The following is a 19055-nucleotide window of genomic DNA, read 5'->3' as shown; positions in this document are numbered from 1 at the left end:
TTCATACGTTCTGCCACCCCATTCTGCTGTGGTGTATCCCGAACAGTGAAGTGTCGCACAATGCCCTCATCTTGACATACTTGAAGAAATGGGTCATTTTTGTACTCAGTACCATTATCTAATTGAAGTCGTTTGACCTTTCGACCAGTCTGAGTCTCCACCATCTTTTTCCACTTTAGAAATGCATCCAAAACTTTACTTTTTCTTTTCATTAGATACACCCATACTTTTTTTGAATAATCATCAACAAAAGTAATAAAATAGTGCATACCTCCCAAAGAAGCCACTTTGGTAGGTCCCCACACATCACTGTGAACGTAGTCCAGAATTCCTTCCGTACTGTGGATTGCTGAACCAAATTTTACCCTCGTCTGCTTGCCCAGAACACAATGTTCACAGAATTCCAATTTGCAAGAACTTTCACCTTTCAACAAGCCTTGCTTCGCCAAAGTCTGCAAAGCTTTTTCACCAGCATGTCCAATCGCCTATGCCATAACCTGGTAGCCTCTGAATATGCATCTTTCGCAGAAGCTGTTGATGTTGATCCAATAACTGTACTTCCATTTAAATAGTACAAGTTATTTCTTCTAGTGCCTTTCATCACCGTCAATACCCCAGCTACTACCTTTAGTAATCCATCTCTCAAAGTGACTGTGAGCCCTTTAGATTCTAGGGCCCCTAATGAGATGAGATTTTTCTTCAAGCTAGGTACATAGCGAACATCTGTCAAGACTTGGATTGAGCCGTCATGATTCTTCAATTTGATTGTACCTACTCCCATTGTCTTATAAGCATTGTCATTGCCCATAAAAACAACTCCACCTTCTAGTTCTTCAAGACTAGAAAACCAGTCCTTATTAGGACACATATGGTAAGTACATCCCAAATCCAAGATCCACTCATCCGTATGACTCCTCATCATGCTCCGCTATACATGCATCAAAAATAGCCTTGCCCTTTTGTAACTTAGGACAATTCTTTTTCCAGTGCCCTTTCTCACGACAAAAAGCACATTCATCTTTGGCGGGTCTCCCTTTGGACTTGCCCCTTCTACCAGGTTTGTTGCTGTGTGAACGACCTCTTACTGCTAAGACTTCTGCAGTTGTATCTCTGTGATCTCTTTTATCTTTCTTTCGAGTCTTAGATCTATACAACGCGCTGCAGACTGCATCAAGTGTGATCGTATCCTTCCCATGAAGCAATGTGGTGGTAAGATGATCATATTCATCGGGAAGAGAATTCAACAACAATAATGCCTTGTCTTCATCTTCAAATTTCTCATCCAAAATTAGCAAGTCTGCTAAAATTTTATTGAATGAGTTCACATGGTCATTCATCGACATACCGGGTGTATACGTGAATCGAAAAAGTTTCTTTTTCATATAAAACCTATTTTTAAGACTTTTCGTTAGAAACTTTTCTTCCAGTGTATCCCACAACTTCTTCGCTGATGTCTCCCTCATGACAGAGTACTTCTGCTCTTTAGCCAAACGTAGGCGGATTGTACCACACGTCTGTCTATTGATCTTGGCCCACTCCTTGTCATCCATCTTGTCAGGTTTTTCTTCAAGAGCTATATCCAACTATTGCTGACATAAGACATCCAGGATCTCACATTGCCAGATACCAAAATTATTGGTACCATCAAATTTCTCTACTTCAAATTTTGCATTGGTCACGGTAGTCTTTGTTGATGACGATGCCTCTGCCATTTTTCTCCTCAATCCCAACTACTGCATACGTATAGTGCCGTGGATAAATAATACCGTATACGTATAGTATCGTAAACAGTCGTATTCTCCAAGTACGAATCTAGCTCTGATACCAATTGTTGCGCGGAAGCGTGTAAAAGAGTAAAATTATTGTACTAAAAAATCACACTAAGTTCAATTCCCAGGAAAGAGAGGTGGATCACGAAGATCGCTTAAGTACCAGGTCTTTCCTAGCCAGAATATCCCTCTATCGTAATTTAATAGCACAATAAATCACTACAATCACACTCGCAAAATATGCAGAATAAACAATAAAGAACACTAGAATTTTAACGAGGTTCAGTAAATTTTGCCTACGTCCTCGGGCACTACCAAATATATTTCACTCCAAAATACAAGTGAAATTTTACAAATAAGGAGAGAGAATAATGCCTTAAGTAGAGACTGGCATTTGTGGGATGGTGAAAATGAGAAATAGCTAGGCCTATTTATAGTTGAAGCTCAAGGATCAACTTGCAAAGTCCCTATACAATTAGGGACCAAAATTGCAATTATTCTATGCCAAATTTCAAACCAAATTTCGGTGCCTTAAATGCTTAGATTTTTCGGTGGCAATTGTCTGACACCATCCATCTTTGAAAAGTCAAAGATTGTTGCTAATAGAATGCTTAGGATTCAATTTACCAATAGCTTTAAGAATGGAAGAGACCCAATTCTAGCCAATAAACATACAAAGGTTCACTAAGACCATATTACATATGCATATGATAATGAATTGCATACTTCAACATACACAACCATGTCATTCATCACAAATATTAGAACCAGTTAAACAATTAAATTCTAATTAACAAGTCAAATATTGCAAGCAACCAAAGACGGACTCTATATTCAACAAACTTGAATATTTGAAAATAAAATGAAAGATATCCAAATACCAAAGAAAAAGAAAAGATGAAGTATAAATTAGATCTCACAAAATTTTAGAATCAAAACATCAAAATTTCTTTGACTAGAAAAATAGTTTAGCAACTTAGAGAAAATAAAACACAAAAATGAAATAATACTAAGGTGGTTCTATGTGACTATCTTTAATTTTAAACCTAAAACTATGTATTTATAGGAAAAATTTGAGAAAGAGAGAAAAAAAACAAAAGTGCCTTTAATAAATTAAATGAGTTTTTCTAGGTTTTTGGTAGATTTGCATTGCAAATTTCTAGGACACTGTTGGGCACCTTCTTGATGTTTTAATTCTAAATCGTCCCTTCGAAATGGTATATTATGGGCTGAAATCGGAGTTCTTTAGCTCAAGATATGGTCGACATACTGAAGCAATATAATTTGGAAGTTCAATCCGTAAAAGCTTACCAAAAATAATTTTTAGAGTCACTTTTTTTCCAATTATTTCACCTAATCTATGAGAATAAAATACAAGTTGGTTGAAATATTTGAAGTTGTTGTAATGTGCTTGAGGAAGTGCTCACTTCTTTCACCACCACGACAAAAAAAACTTGTCATATTTAGAAGGTTGTCAATTTATTGAATTGTATCTTTATGCTAAGATGAGATTCTGGATTGTATCAAGCTAATCAATGAAGAGTAAATCACTTAGAGAATCTTATTTAAAAGATCGGATCAGATCAAGTAAATCAAATCCCTTGGTTTGAGGAAGTTAGATCGAATTGAAACATTGAAGTCTTATCTGCCAATAGTCCATATTACATTGGTTGTTTATATTATATTATATTTCAGCTATTTTAGCTACTATTTAGAAGGGATCGTGATTGGTCTTTATTATGTTAGCAAGTCTTGAAATTCTTATATAATTGAAAGACTTGTATAGGTTGATGTACTGAATTTTAAGAGCACTTATCTGTTTGAAATGAGGAACATTATTTGTGGGAGTGCATTTGATTATAAAACATGTGTTGTGGTTTTACAAACTAAGTTCTCAATAGGAGAATTTAGTAGTGAGAGATCTAGTCTTCAAGGTACAAGAGTGAGGATTCCAAACTAGGGAGTGTTAGAATTAGGTTTACTGGTTGTAATTGTTTAAAGACTGTGGATTCTTCTCACTGAACTAAGCTCCACAAATGTAGGAAAACTAAACTTCATAAACAACTTTGTTATCCCTTGTTTTTCTTTTTGTTGTCATAGTGCTTACAGAAGTGCCCTTTTTCGCAATCACTTCTGCTCATACTTTGTTTGTTACTTAGTAATTGTTTCATGTCAACAAATGGTATCAGACTCTCCTACTTAATAATAATTAACCACCAAACTATGTTTCAATAACCAACTCATACCCAAAATAATATCAAACTCATGAAACGACATTACCATAAGATTAGCTAAAAAGACAACTCCTTGGATCTCCAAAGGTCGTTGCTTACAAATTACTCTATTGACTCCATTTTGTCCCCAAAAGACTAGAAGCATAAATCTCTTATCTCCAACAACTCTACTAGAACACTCCATCTTTAATCATACTAATACAGATATAGGAATAAACAAACCTTAAATCAATTAATGCATGAATTGGAACAAAAAATAGAAAAAATACACATTTAACCACATCGATAACTCCCTTTAAATGGATCACCAATGGTATGGTCATCTTTGACATATGAGAGCTCCTTTAGGTGGCTAGCTTCCTTTTCCACTTGACTTGGTTCATGAAGATCATCTTGCTTAGGCTCTTGAACCAATTCATCTTGTGCTCACTATCCTTATTATGCTTCACTTAAATCATCTTGATAAAATTTTACATCATCAATATCAAAAGAATCTTTTCTAGAAGGAGAATTAGATTCGTCAAAACCTTCAAGTACAGATTCCCCAACCACTAAGGTTCTTTTATTAAAAACTCTATAGGCTTTAGAAATTGTAAAATATCCAAGAAAAATACATTTTGCCATGAAATTTTCCCAAAGTATCTTTTCCATTATTTTAATTAAAAAAAACATTTGCAACAAAAAAGATGAAAGTAGCTAATGCTAGGCTTTCGCCCTTTAAAAAGTTTATATGAAACTTTCTTTAAAATTGGCTTAACCATAGCTCTAATTATAATGTAGCAAAAAATTTATTGACAGATCATTTTCACAAAAGTATGGTTCTAGTCATTTCCTCTAGGGTCCTATTTTTCCTCTTTTTTTCTAAACCCTTATCTTCCCAATCATAATCCTAGTTGGTCCAAAAAGATTAAAGTGAATTAATTGAAATACTTTCTCATTAAAGGGTAAATGCTGACCACGAGTTTTAAAGTTGCTCCATACCTAAGGTGAGGATTGAACTCTCAACCACTGATTAAGATAAGAGAGACATTTGTCATCTCACCTTACTTCCATTGTTATGTGGAAACTATATTTTAACATATGCATCACATTTAAGAGACATCTTAGGTAAGCCAACAACAAGACCTTTCTTAAGAAGTTTAAAAATGACACATGCTAGCATGTTCTAATCTTCTATTTCACAACCAACACACATTTTCATTACTAGTCATGAAACAAACATTAAAGGAATTCAAATCACTAAAATGCACCATAAAAATATTTCCTAACTTATGACCTACAACCTACAAATACAAATGAATCACACTCTATCACTCTCCAAGTATAGAGATCTCACATTTGTACCTAAAGACTAAGGGTGGGTATGGGCGATTAGGTGCGGTGCGTTTAGCTTACTTTTTGTCTCATGCTACAGTATCGCTACAGTATCTAATCTCACCGCCACCGCTGTTTTTACACTAACCGCAGGTAAACGCACCACCCATCCAAACTCACTCTAAAACACTCACTTATAAATTCTTCCTTGAGAATTCATTAGTTTATCCTCCCCTAATTTTTAATAGAGTTAATAAGAAAAATTAACCGGCAGGCCAAAAATATATATTAATAAGGAAATATATATTAATGTATTATAGAAAAAAAAACCATTTGTTTTATGGTTAAATTATTTAAGAGTTATGCATTTAAAAAATTAAAAATAAATAACAAAAATTAAATTGTAGCATAACAAGAAGAGATGAAGTGGAGATGAATATATTCAACATCCATAAAGGTTATATATTTAGAGCAGAGCAAAACATGTCAACTGTGAATCGCTAGTAGATTTAAAAACATTCGCCCATTTTTCACTCCATTGTCACCCTTAATTGAAACAGTTCAAAAAAAAGGTAAATAAGCTTCTCTAGTCCCTGTGAATTTCGAAACTGAGTAAGGTAGTTCCTCCAAATATTTTGAGCAATTTAATCTTTATCAATTTTGCAAGTGAATAATTAAGGACAACTAATCACAACTTAATATATTTCAACTATGCGTAATTTTGATTAGTATAATAACAAAATTACCCTTTTTTGATTTTATCTTGATTCTATAAAATTTAACAAATTTAACATCAACATTTATATACTTGCAAAAATATTATAAACTAAATTCGTTAAATCATAACTATATTTATAGAAAGTATACATTATAAAAGCTAAATTTATTATTATACCAATCAAATTTATGTAAAATTCATGAAAAAATATTAACGTAATAATTAATGATCATTAATGGCTCACTTTCAAAATAAATAAATAGAAATTAAATTGCTCTGGGACTGACCAATTTGCTAATATCAAAATTGAAAGATTAGAGAGATCTTTTTACTTAGAAAAATAAAACATCAAATATGAATGAAATTTGAACAAGCTCTTGAAATACTCATAATGATTAGAACCATTAACTTTGCTTAAAAGAAAAATTCAACAAGACAGTCAAAAAATCACAGAAATTACAGACATGATTTAATGTTCGAGGTGGAAGACGTATTCAGTTAGTCGCTGCAATTTGCCCGGGTCTAACTTCTGCTCCTTCACGATAGCCTGCTTCGTCACGGTTATCATTCGAGAAGTAGGATCGACCGTCCAACCTTGTCCGAGTACATCTGCAAGTGACAACCAAGAAACAGCTAAAAATGAACCTCGAAATAGTCTATTCAAGGCTTGGAAAACCTTGTAATCCTTAAGTAACAAGCATCCCTAAACCCTAATTAAAGCTAAAACAACCCTCAAAAGAGTCTATCAGAGGCTCAGAGAAACATTGCAGAATCTACTATCCTCTTTTGCAGATAAAACCAATAACCCACTTACACACATAAGCCATAACGTTGTAATTAGTAACCCCTAAACTGTATAAGTTTATTGCTTTTCAATGGGAATTTAGTTTTTCGTAGCCATTCTTGTCTCATAAAATCCAAGAACTAAGACAATGTATTAGTAGCAATAGAGTCTCGAGTTTCATACATTATGCTTGTACGGGGAGCACTTGAAAGGCAGAATTTGAAGCCTAGAGACGTTGACTTTCTCTTTTAAAGAAAAAAACAAAACCGAGCTTGTACCTAAGGTAATCTAGAGATGCTGACTTTGTTATATAATATCTTCTCTGTTTTTCTTTCATTATTTGGATAATTTGGAAGTAGTATGGATGCTCGAATTTGAGCCAAGCTATCAATAGGCCACAACGGTGAATTCTTAGCACTAAACTACATCATAAGTCATCCCTTTGGATATCACATGTTTATATTACACCACAAAGACATACGGTGAATAAAAGAAGCTTATGCAATACATCTAAAAATAGTAAAATAATAAGAAACTTCACGGCATAAACATAAATGTGCATGCTTACAATTCGAGGCATCTTCCTCACTCATTCCAAGAAATTGAGCTGCATCTTGGATGCTTATTGTCGAATAAGCAGATTGCAGCAGTTCAAACATCCTCTTAGTGTAAAGCTCTACAAAACAGAACCGAAAATAATCACATCAACTGCTACATTACCTAAATCTTTAATACACAACAAGACATTCTATAATATAAAGTTAAATATTTTCCATGATTTTGCTCCTATTTCATGCCATAAAGTCCGAATTAACATATATAGGTTCATCCTTTCAAACAAACATATTTATTTCATCATCTATCTAATTAATCAAATTACTATGAAGACTATGATAGAGAAAGCTTTGCCTGAGAAAGCGGCAACAAGAACTTGTGTTTGTTGAGTCCAATCAAAACCACGAATAGCCTCGTAGACACCGGCATAGTCCCTTGTCCACAGCTTTTGACCTATTTTCCAGGCCGCAACCACCTCCGGTTGGCTCTCTTTGATTGCAGGAGGTATTGATTTCCAAAGAAACCTTGCACTATTACTGCAAAAAGAACATCCCCATCCAAGTATCAAATCCTACACTGAGTTCATACAATCTTGAAAACCATAATAACCCAAACCCAAAACCATCCAAATTCGAAACTGACTTAACCTAAAGGAGAAACAAACTCAAAACCAGAATAACACAAAAGTTGTAAAACTCGAAATGATTCGACCCATTTAAATAAAAGCAACAAAGAACCTTTACACTATTACCGGAAAACCATACCCATCCAAGTATCAAATCATATTTGAAAACCAACCGACTCGAACCCAAAATAACACGAACCCGAAATGGATTTAATCTAAACAAAAAAATACCCAAAATCAAAATAACACGAAAATTATAAAACTCGAATTGACGCAACCCATAGCTCCAAATTAACATTTTTTGAAGAAACTAAAGTCACATAAAGATGTAAACCCCAAAATTATAAAATTCATTAATTAAACAAACAAAAGAAAGATAAAAGGGTTTTTACATATCATCGATGTAGATGTGACCCAGAAGATGAATTGCGAAAGGCCATTCGTCTCGAAAAGGAACGCCCTCGGCTGCTACCTGTTTCAATCATCAAATTTTTTTAAACAACGCTTTTGGTTTATAAATTCGATTTAAGATTTTGAAACCCAAAAACAGAAAATTTACCTGAAGCATGAGATTATCGCATATATCAGCGATCTTATTGAAGGATTTAGAGGCCAACGCTTCATTGAGAACACTGAAATCCATCTCTCTTTTCTTCGCTGCTATTACTTAAGGCTTTTTTTTTTTTTTATCCTTTCGTCGTGTATATATATGGATTGGATGGGCGGAAAGATCTACTAATACGCATTTTGAGTTGAAAGGCCCAATCCTTTATCCAATTATCGAAATTTAAAAGAAAATGAAAACATAACCTGTTTGTAATATATTATGTTGTTTTATTTTTATATATTATATAATTATAATAAAAATTAAATAAAAAATAATATATATAATATTATAATTTAAGTATTAAAAAATATTTTAATTGCTTTATCTAAAATTTGAATAAGTGAATCGATTACGTATTAGCTCGATTGCAATTGATATTGTTACCAATATAGGAGGACGTGAGTTTGAGTACGCTGAAGCACATTATCCTTCTATTTAAAGGGTGGAGATAAGAACCTATATCGAAGCATAAATATATTAATGTCATACATAAGATCGGCCGAAGCAATATCACTTTTTTTATTGTTTAAATATGTAGATAAAATTATGGTTTTTTTCCTATATTACATTTAATTTAAGAAATTAAGTTTTTATTTTATCTTTCTACTATTATTAATGGTGTTCTTTAAACCAAATCATTAATTCAGTTGATTTTTTTTTCTAATCTACATTGCTTAAAAAAAAAGCTGGAAAGTAAAAAATATGTGATTTAAAAAATGAAATTATAATTATCAAAATAATTATTTTATATTAATTTATCATTTTAAAAAATCAATTCAGTCTCATTATTTTATATAAAAAATTACTAATACTAGGAAGACCAAATTATAATTATTATATCAAAGTATAGGGATTAAATCTTCAAGTTTAGTATAATATAGGGACGAAAACCAGAATTTTACCAAGTTATATCGAAGGCCCGGCATGCCATGTCATCAAACGGTCACTATCAACATAAAAAGGCAAAAGAGGGCGGGAAATCTATTAAACAAATAGAAATTTGAAGGACTCTAGCTTTCCTAACCGTTCATATTTTTGGCCTGTCGAATTCCCGTGACTCCACCTTGGGTTGGCGAAATCCGACCGATATCCCGATGGATACCACCGCTGTCTCCGCCATAGTAGCAAATGACTCATATACCCTTTTTGAAGATTTAAAAAGCTCCCACTCCCATTATAACTATAAGACTCACCTCTATTCCTTGGAATAACTACATCTCAATTATTTGTGTTCATACAATTTACTCATTTTTTATTATTATTTAAGCATAGTAGGTTCAAATACTATTTGAATTTAATTTTTTATTATTATCTATGATGTATTTAAAGTAATTATAAATATTAATTTTTATATATTGATTATCTAAATGTGCTGCTTCTTTTTTATGCAAATAAGAATTCAAGTTTAGACATTCGAATTTTATCTGCTTAACTTTTTAAAACTTTCATTTTTTTTAAACTTATTAAATGCATATAACAAAATGTATAATTTAAATTTCGCAAACAAAGGTGACTTAATTTTGAGTTAATCCGAGTTCGAATAGTCATTCCTTATCATGCATAATATCCTCTTTTTTTCACTAAGGGAAAACTAATCAGGTACATAAAAATTGAGTAAACTACAACTAATGTTATTAAACTATTAATAAATTTACGTTTTGATTATTTAATTTTAAAAAATTATAAAATAATCACTAAACTATTTAAAATCTTTCATTTAAGTCATTAAGCTGTTAAAATCACTAATATATGACCTGCTCTATTCGTACCGCCTACACCAATTAAAAACACTCCTCTTTTATAGTTCAACTTTTCTTTCATGAAGCAATTTTAAACATCACAAATATATAAATCAAAACCCAAACAGCTTCTTTCTTTAATCGCCGACACTGACCGTCACATCAATTTGGATCTAAAATATGTTTTTGTACTTGTTGATAGATATTGACATAGTACCAGTCATCAAATCATCACTTAGAACTTACTAAATAAACTCTAAAAAAAATACTTAACAATCTAATGACTTAAATTAAGTTTTGAATAGTTCAAAAATCATTTTATATTTTTTTGAAGTTGAGTGAAATTTTAGTGAACTTAGGTCTAGCTTACCATTAAAATTATGTTCGTATGCAAAAAAACTACATTTGCATACACAATTCTTTGGAAAACTACTACCTTTTCTGCACTTTTTTTGAGCTCTATATTACAAATCTATTGTCAACCTATACAAAAATACCCACCCCAAATTCATCCCTTACCATCATAAGTTCGATAAAAGAAACGAGCAACCATCAAACCTCAGTTTTCGGCATGAAAAATATGTCGACCCCATTCATCAGAATCTTGCATAAAGGAGCATAACTTTTATAGTTTCTAGTAATTAAACAATTCATTGCTAGGGATGGACAAGGTGTGGGTGTGGTGAGTTACTACTAGTACTTGCCTGTTGCCCAAAACTCGAAGTAGGATGAAGCAGTTCCGCCTGTGGGAACGTGCCATTGGATGGCACATCCAATAGCAAATCTTGGTCTGAACATTCATTGGCAAAATGGAGCGAACCCAGCATGGGAGAGCTACCATCGGGAGGCAAAGCAAACAGGCTTCTCGGGCTAAAGCAAGAACTCTCATTGTCTATGAGTTCTTTGTTTTCGTGTGTGGCTTTCATGATCACTCGTTTCGGACTCATTAAAGTCCTTGCTTCTGAAAAACAAAAAATACAATTTTTCTTAAGCAAAATGCCATTGCTAACTTGCAACACTTGAGCAATTCCAGCAGAGAAAAGTTTTGAACCTGGAATTTGACCATCCCGTGATCTTTTCACAGTTGCTGAATTATTCAAAGGAACGACATTTGGTCCTCTAGTAATAACAGACACTCCAACACTACCACATTTCTGCATCAAAAGAAATGTTTTTAGGCCTGCAGTGAGCACGACAAGAAGTTCAAGTCATGGTGTCACCATTAAAGAAAACCGATTCAAACCTTAAGTCCATGATGGCATTCCACCCAGTGTGATCTCGTCAAATTTATTAATGCAAGTCTTTTTAAAGTCTTACAATCTTCAGCATTTACCCCGGGAACGGAGATGTTAAAGACCCCTTCCTCAAGCAGTTGCTGAAAATAACACAAGTTATCCTCGAATTGAGGACTTTCAAACATGCTTTTGAGGCTGCAGGCACGAAGGAAACTATCAGTGATTCCGATTCCGACATCATGTTTCAACCATTACTGGTTTCTGCACATGAGATACTATCGAAATAAAAAGGGTATTATTATCAGTAAATGCATCCCATTACAGACAAAACACGAAAGCGAAAGATGTCATTTTCCCTCTCTTGATAAAAGAAATGAAAAAGGGTACCTCTCGGGGAGTTTTGCAATGTCAAGCGGAGGTAGATACTGCAGTAACTGCTGCTGCTCATCTTTTGTTAAATGCTTCACAAACTCCTCAAAATTGATAATATCCTGCACCAAGAAAAATGGTCATCGCATAAACGAGAAAAGAATATGTGCAGTCACATACATTATCATGGTAACTCAACCCTTTCTTAATAAGGGGACTTACACTCAACTCTATGTTACAAAGCGGCAAATTACGACTTTCCAGTATTAGCGGTTTTTCATGTTGAGCCTTGTCTCTGCCAAATGTCATAAAGGAAAAAAGAAAAGACATATTAATCAACATGAAAGCACCATTCTGCCATTTCTCCTCGGAGCTTTTGAGATAAGTTACATGCTTTGCATTGCTATAAGAAATGTACTGTTCCAATAAAGGCATTTATATCTTAAGCTTTCTGAGTGACAATGATAAATACCATAACAAAAGTAAAAGATTTACCTCTTAAGTTGCTCATGCTGCATCCCTTGTCCAGCAGGGTTCTTAGCCTTTTCAATTCCATGTCCCAAATATTTGACGCCCTTGCTATCATTATACGCAGGGAAGCTTGATGAATGCGAATAAGCCTCGTTCATTGAATATTGTTTGTTTTCAAAAGAGAGGGAGCTAGCTTCTGATTCCTCTTCTCGAGCTATTGAGCTCGGATGTTTGATCAGAATGCCTCCATGTCCAATCTCGACAGAAACCATGGGAGTTTCACTCTCAAGAAGCAAATCGTCATCAGAAGATACAGAGAAATAAGAAGACTGCTGTTCATGTAAAATAGTACATAAATCTTTCGTAAGTTTCTCAACTGGTGACGGCTTTGGACGATTTACACATGTTCTTTTCTTAGAAGGTACCATTGAGTCCCATACATTAGATTGAGAAGGCCCTGGAAAAAGATAAACAAGAAGACAACTTATATTAGTATTTCAGATCATTATAATGCTAATATGCAACTAATGAAGGAACGCTGATGGCATTCTGTCGAACCTGACAAGTCACTAACATCCGCACTGCCAAATTGTGCACAGCTTTCAGAATTAGAAATGGCTGAACCAGAACTTGATCTATTACTAGTATCCTCATCCATGAATTTACGGAAACCGAGGTTGTAATCAGGGGAAACAATGGCTATATCATGATTTGGCTTTCTTTTTGCTTCTCTGTCCTTATTTATAGATATGCTCTTCACTCTAGAAGCTCTAAGATCCTCAGGTTCAGCCCGAGCATGAAGTGGGGTATATTTTGCAAGTGTCCCTTTAGTCCTCCACCGTGATCCACATGCATTACACAATACCGGTTTCTCAGGAGGTCCATTGCGCCAAAGAGGAGTACCTATCATATTGCATTGTTGTCAATAAGTATAGAATGATCAACGACAAATAGATATGCTTATGGCTCTTGTTGATATTTGAAAACTCCATTTTAGAACATAATGTTGGAAGCAATTCCTTAAAAGAAATTCGGGATTGATGCTCTTGTCTACACCAAGGCAAACAAGGACAATTGGCCCTTCCCTTAACACTTTTACTTGAAACAATTTAACATCCAATAGCAATCAATGACCAGCAAAATAAGTTCTGCTGCAATATGTGGCTTAAGTGCCTTAGGTTAGTGGTTCGAGTCTCCCCACATGCAGGTGACCTCAATTATTAATGCTACACACTATACTGGCACCTCTCCTCTGAGTCTTCCAAGTCATATCTCCACCAACCGAAGCACTCCCAGCTCTGTGAACCAAGCCTCTTAGGGCACACTGGCTCTTAGCAGAGTAAAGGAGACAACCCCCCCCCCAACATACACACAAAGGGACAATGCCTTCCATTGTTGGGGACTCGACCAGCTGCCTGGTAGAGAACACTTCAAAGACTTCTCCCGAAGGAGTCGGGCCCCTCAACAAGGTTGAACTGCTTAAAGGCTAAAGAGTTTACACAATTAACTTCAAAATGGAAAAGAATGTTATTACACATTAGAATTGGAGTCCATTGGAGGTTTAGAACAGACATGAGAAAATTTTCCTTCTTTAACATTGAAATTATTTAAGAGAAAATGAATAAGAAATCAATGGCAAGTGCAGCCCTAAAGGATCAAAAAAGATGATAGTGCAAGAAAATAACATTCCATTCAATTGAATAAAAGGAAAACTAATGTTTGACTTGATATTAAAGCTTATAAACATCATTGGAGCAATGGGAAAACCAATACCAATCAAATTTTGAATATGAATTCAACAAAATAGAGAATTCAAACTCATTTTATACACTGGGAATTTGAACAACAGTCAAAGAAGACTAACCCCAATTGATATAAGGCTTAGAAAATGCGATTGAAAGAAACAATTCAATTCAATACCAAAACCCCAAGTTAAAAATTGTCCTAAATTCATATACAAACAGAATTAACACAAAGAACATAATATATTCTAAAATTCATTATCTTTGTTCATATAATCTTTCTACATACAATTAATTCCCCCTTCCAAATTCCAATGATAAAATTATTTATCCAAGCATATATAAAATCATACACCAAAAAAGACAATTACATATATCCCAGAACTCAAAATTCACTCTTTTTTTTTTCATTTCTAAAGATTTATATATATATATATATATAAAAGAGAGGTTAAACTGGAGAAACAAGAACTCACTTGTAACTCCACAGTGATAGCAAGGACCTTGCTTTCCCATATCTTTTCTCTTTTGCTCAAGGGAAAGAAAATATATTAAAAGGGAAAAAAAGTCTTTATTGACCCAAAAGAGACTTGGTAGTAAAAATTGAAAAAAAGTTTTTGGTTGTATAAATTTGATTGATTTCTTCAAGTTTTATATAACATATTCAACTGGGTATTAAAGGCTTTTTTTCTTTTCTGCAACAACCCAGAAAGCTAAATTAGCTTACAGAACAAAGCAAAAGCCAAAAAAAAAAAAACCCAGAAAAAGCTTGTATGTCCTTTTTATCAGTCCAATAAACAAACACATACATACATACATATATTAAAACAAGCCAAAAAAATTAAAACCCAAGAAGAAATTAAAGATTTTAGAGATGGGTATTTCAGCTTTGAATTTATACAATCCAATGGAGAGAAAATTTATAAAAAACAAAAAAGGGGACTAATTGAAAGGAATCTAATAAATGGCTATGAAAAGAGGAAGGTTAAATGGGAAAAGAGGATGAAAAAGAAAAGAAAAGAGAGATAGCAGTGTTAAGTGTGTCTTATGTGCATTATATATATATATATATACCTCTTATTCTCTTTCTAGTTTTCATATCAAAGATTAAAAATAAATATTTATTTTGCATTTTTGTAATTTATGATTGTATTTGTTATCACAAATGTAGGTAAATTAATTTTATCTTCAAAATATAAATAAAAGATTAAATTTTTTTAATGAAATCACCTTTTAATTTTTTATTGAATTGATGATTTAATTTATAAAGAATAAAAGAAATGAATATAAAAACCTCAAAATGATAAGATAGTGAGAGAATAATAGAATATATTGGTAATGTGCTGTTGAATAGACTTTTTAGCTTTGTTGATGTATAATAAAAATTTTATTACCAGAAAAACAAAAACAAATTAAAAATAGTCAATGCGTGGGTCCAAATAAAAGGGTAAACTATACAAATGGTCACCCAACTTTAAAATTTTTCAATTTAGGCATTAAACTTTTGCATTTGTTCCTATTTTGGTCACCCACCATTAAACTGATATAATAACATATTTAGTCCTCAATACTTATATATTCTATCGATTTGATCCTAATTCTAAATAATACAATAAATTTAACTCTTCATGTTTACAAATTTTATCAATTTGACCCCTAAACTTCCTAACCAAAGCTTTCAACTTTCAAAATAGAGGCATTCCATGTTTATAAATTTGTAAAACCCTAAAAAAAAAGAAAAAAAACTTCTCCAATTTTGCGCTAATGAAAAATAATTCTTTTGATTTGAGGATTATCATAACATATATGGAAAGTGAAAGTTCACTTTTTTTAAGTGAAGTTTTAAAAAGATACCATATGTTTAATTATCTTTTTTTATTATTTCAATACATATATATTTATATAATTATCTTTTTTATTGAATTATTTAGAATTATGATCAAATTGATAGAATCTATAAATATTGAGGACTAAATGTGCTATTATGTCAGTTAGAAAAAGACTTTCCGTTATCAATTTAAGGATGGGTGACCAAAAAATGAACAAATACAAAGTTTAGTGTCTAAATTGAAATTTATTAAAGTTGAGTAAATATGAGCATAGTTGGGTGACCATTTATATAGTTTACCCAAAAAAGTCATAACTATTGTTGGTTCTTAAGTGGCTGGCTCTTTTTATGGCTTTCCCACTCATTATTTATTTATTTATTTATATTTGTATATGTTGTAACTAATTAATTTTAATTTTAATTTTTTAATAATAACTTTTTTTGTTATTAAAAGCTTTTTTAATTAATTAATAGTCTATTATTGGCTTGCTATTAATAATATACGTTTGGTCTATACGTTTTCAATATAATTACATTCAAATTTATCGTAATTTTTAGTAAGAGATATTGTAAATTTGCACTTTAAAAATTTTCAAACAACTATTTCGTGTGTTGATCTGATGATTAGGGTATTTACCGTCTTAGATGTGATCACGGTTTAATTCGCGTTAGTTACATTGTTGTTAATACTTTGCCTTCCTCTTGAAATTTAATTATAATAAATTTATCAAATAAGGTTAAAAATATTATTTACTAAAAAATCTACCCGTTAAGTTTTTTTTATCTATATTAATAAATAATTATCATTCATCTAAAAAAATTATTTTCAATCAAACCTTAATTTAGTTGGTATCATTATTATTACAACAACTAAAATTATGTTTTTTCCTCTAATTTAAAATTTGATTGAAATTTAATTTAATTTCAAAATATAATTATTTTTATAAATAAAATATGTTTAATTAAAAAGTATAAAAATACATAAAATCAAATTCTAAATTAGTGTTTTTTAATGGTTAATTATTTATATGAATTTTAATTTGATCCAATTCTTATAAATTATTAACACAGCTATTGATATAGCATTATTTTATGTTTATATATTGCATAAATAAATAATTATATTTATCTGATATAAAAATAAATTTATATATTTATTTCTTTAAATATGTATGATTGAATCAAAATTAAAGTTTCGTGTATACGCTTGAAGCACAATCAAAATTTTAAGTGTAACTATACCAAATCAAAGTTCACGTGTTAAATTGTACATTAAATTTTAAAATTTGTTCCTTTAAAAATAAAAATTTTAATAAACCTTATCAATTTAATTGATAAATACATAGAACAAACTATATATATAAGTATGTTTGTAATTATTAGAGAGAAATATTTTAATGAAAATTAACAATATTTATTTATAATATATAACATAAAAAATGAGAATTTTTTTTATTTAAGAAAATGAGAGTTAGTAAAGGACAGTTGGTGGGATCTCAAATGTGCTGTTTTTTTTAAGCTAAATTATTTGATAAAAACAAGTCTAGATTAGGTTAGATGTATCAAGTAATATATTTTATAGTTGATTGGCACCATATCCCTTAATTTCCTCATCTTGTTTTTTTATGTTTTATTTTAACTTTTTTTTTATTTTTTTAATGTAAGATGTTAGTTTCTACAGGATAAATGTAAAAAAGTGGTCTAGATTTTTGGGTAATTGAACATGGTCTCCACAGTTTTATTTTTTTGGTGTTATTTCTTTTTATAATGCAATTTTATATATATAAAAAAATCTTAAACCCTTTTACCCTCCCCATGAATTCATGGACTAACTCTATGTAAGAGCCAATGAAAGGATTTAAGAACATTAAATTTCAATTGGACAAGGCCATCATGCCCTTACATTTGGTACTAGTAAGTAATTTCCCTCTTATAAAATGTGCAAAATCGTTTTTATATTATTCTCAACCGTCAATAAATTCCTCAAATTTTAATTAACTAAATTAAAGATGTTACAAGCTACAATAAAAAATGTAAATCATGTTTTTAGGAGGTAATAAGGTAGCAAATTGTTTGATAAAATGGGGTCAACCCACTCAAGATATTGGATTTTGGAAAACTCCTTTTATTTTAAAAATAATAATTGCGTGTTACAATTTTTAAAACATTACAACCAACTAAATTGGTATTTAGGAGGGGTAAACTATTCAGTTGATCATTCAATTTTTAGTGCGCTTTCATTTTGGTCACCTCTAAAAGCTATTCTTGCAATTTTGTCACTGTCATTAGAGAATGCTTTCATTTTAGTCACCAAAACATTAAATCCTAATGGCGGTTAACTGAACACACCACATAAAATAATCGTTATGGATTTAATGCTTGAGTGACTAAAATGAAAGCATTGTCGTTAAGGATTTAATACTTGGTAACTAAAATGAAAGCATTCTTTAACAACAATGACAAAATTGAAAAAAAAAATTAAGCGACCAAAATAAAAGCACCTTAAAAATTAGATGATCAACCAAGTAATTTTAAGATAGTTTCAAGCTATTGTTTGTAATGGTCATTTATGACCATATCTTTATTTATTATTGTTATTTATTATATTAATGAGTGAATCATACGTGTAAAAACGAATGGGTACTTACTTTACAAAATAGAAATTGTGGTTGCAATAATGCTTGGAACCGTGGCAACAATTTCAACCACAAAACAAAAAGTGTGAAAACAATAAAGAAGAACACCGAGATTGTTTACGCCCAATATATGAAAATATTTAACATTAGGTTCATATAGAATTGAGCAGGTCTTTGGTCTTAAATGGACTTTGTTGATGACATAGGTAGTAGTATAGACTGTTTCAGCACAAAACCTGTGAGCTATTCCTTTACTGTTCAAAATTACTCGAGCCATCTCCTGTATGGTTTTATTTTTCCTTTCTACCACTCCATTTTGCTAAGGAGTCTTGGCAATAGAGAATTCATGAGCAATGTCTTCCTCATCAAAAAACTCCACAAATTCTTAATTTTCAAACTCCTTCCCATGATTACTCATAATCCTAACAA

At 31.7% G+C, this 19055-nt stretch overlaps 2 protein-coding genes across 2 annotated transcripts; both read right to left on the bottom strand.

The window, feature by feature from the left end:
* Window positions 1-6418: 6418 nt before the first annotated feature.
* On the bottom strand, window positions 6419-9233 carry LOC107933683 (COP9 signalosome complex subunit 8). The gene is made up of 5 exons (XM_016865958.2): window positions 8559-9233; window positions 8392-8471; window positions 7729-7910; window positions 7388-7495; window positions 6419-6644 (listed from the first exon to the last, which is right to left on the bottom strand). The coding sequence occupies exons 1-5, from the start codon at window positions 8640-8642 to the stop codon at window positions 6505-6507; spliced, it is 594 nt and encodes a 197-aa protein (XP_016721447.1). The 5' UTR covers window positions 8643-9233; the 3' UTR covers window positions 6419-6504.
* Window positions 9234-10647: 1414 nt separating this feature from the next.
* LOC107933741 (GATA transcription factor 26) lies at window positions 10648-15204 on the bottom strand. Its single transcript, XM_016866028.2, has 8 exons — window positions 14639-15204; window positions 12979-13323; window positions 12445-12877; window positions 12172-12244; window positions 11968-12071; window positions 11589-11775; window positions 11397-11499; window positions 10648-11306 (listed from the first exon to the last, which is right to left on the bottom strand). The coding sequence occupies exons 1-8, from the start codon at window positions 14676-14678 to the stop codon at window positions 11002-11004; spliced, it is 1590 nt and encodes a 529-aa protein (XP_016721517.2). The 5' UTR covers window positions 14679-15204; the 3' UTR covers window positions 10648-11001.
* Window positions 15205-19055: the final 3851 nt, after the last annotated feature.

The sequence above is a fragment of the Gossypium hirsutum genome, chromosome D03 (genome assembly GCF_007990345.1).
Source record: "Gossypium hirsutum isolate 1008001.06 chromosome D03, Gossypium_hirsutum_v2.1, whole genome shotgun sequence".
NCBI lineage: Eukaryota > Viridiplantae > Streptophyta > Magnoliopsida > Malvales > Malvaceae > Gossypium > Gossypium hirsutum.
The sequence above is the reverse complement of the archived record's forward strand: the minus strand, read 5'-3'. Positions and strand labels throughout refer to the sequence as shown.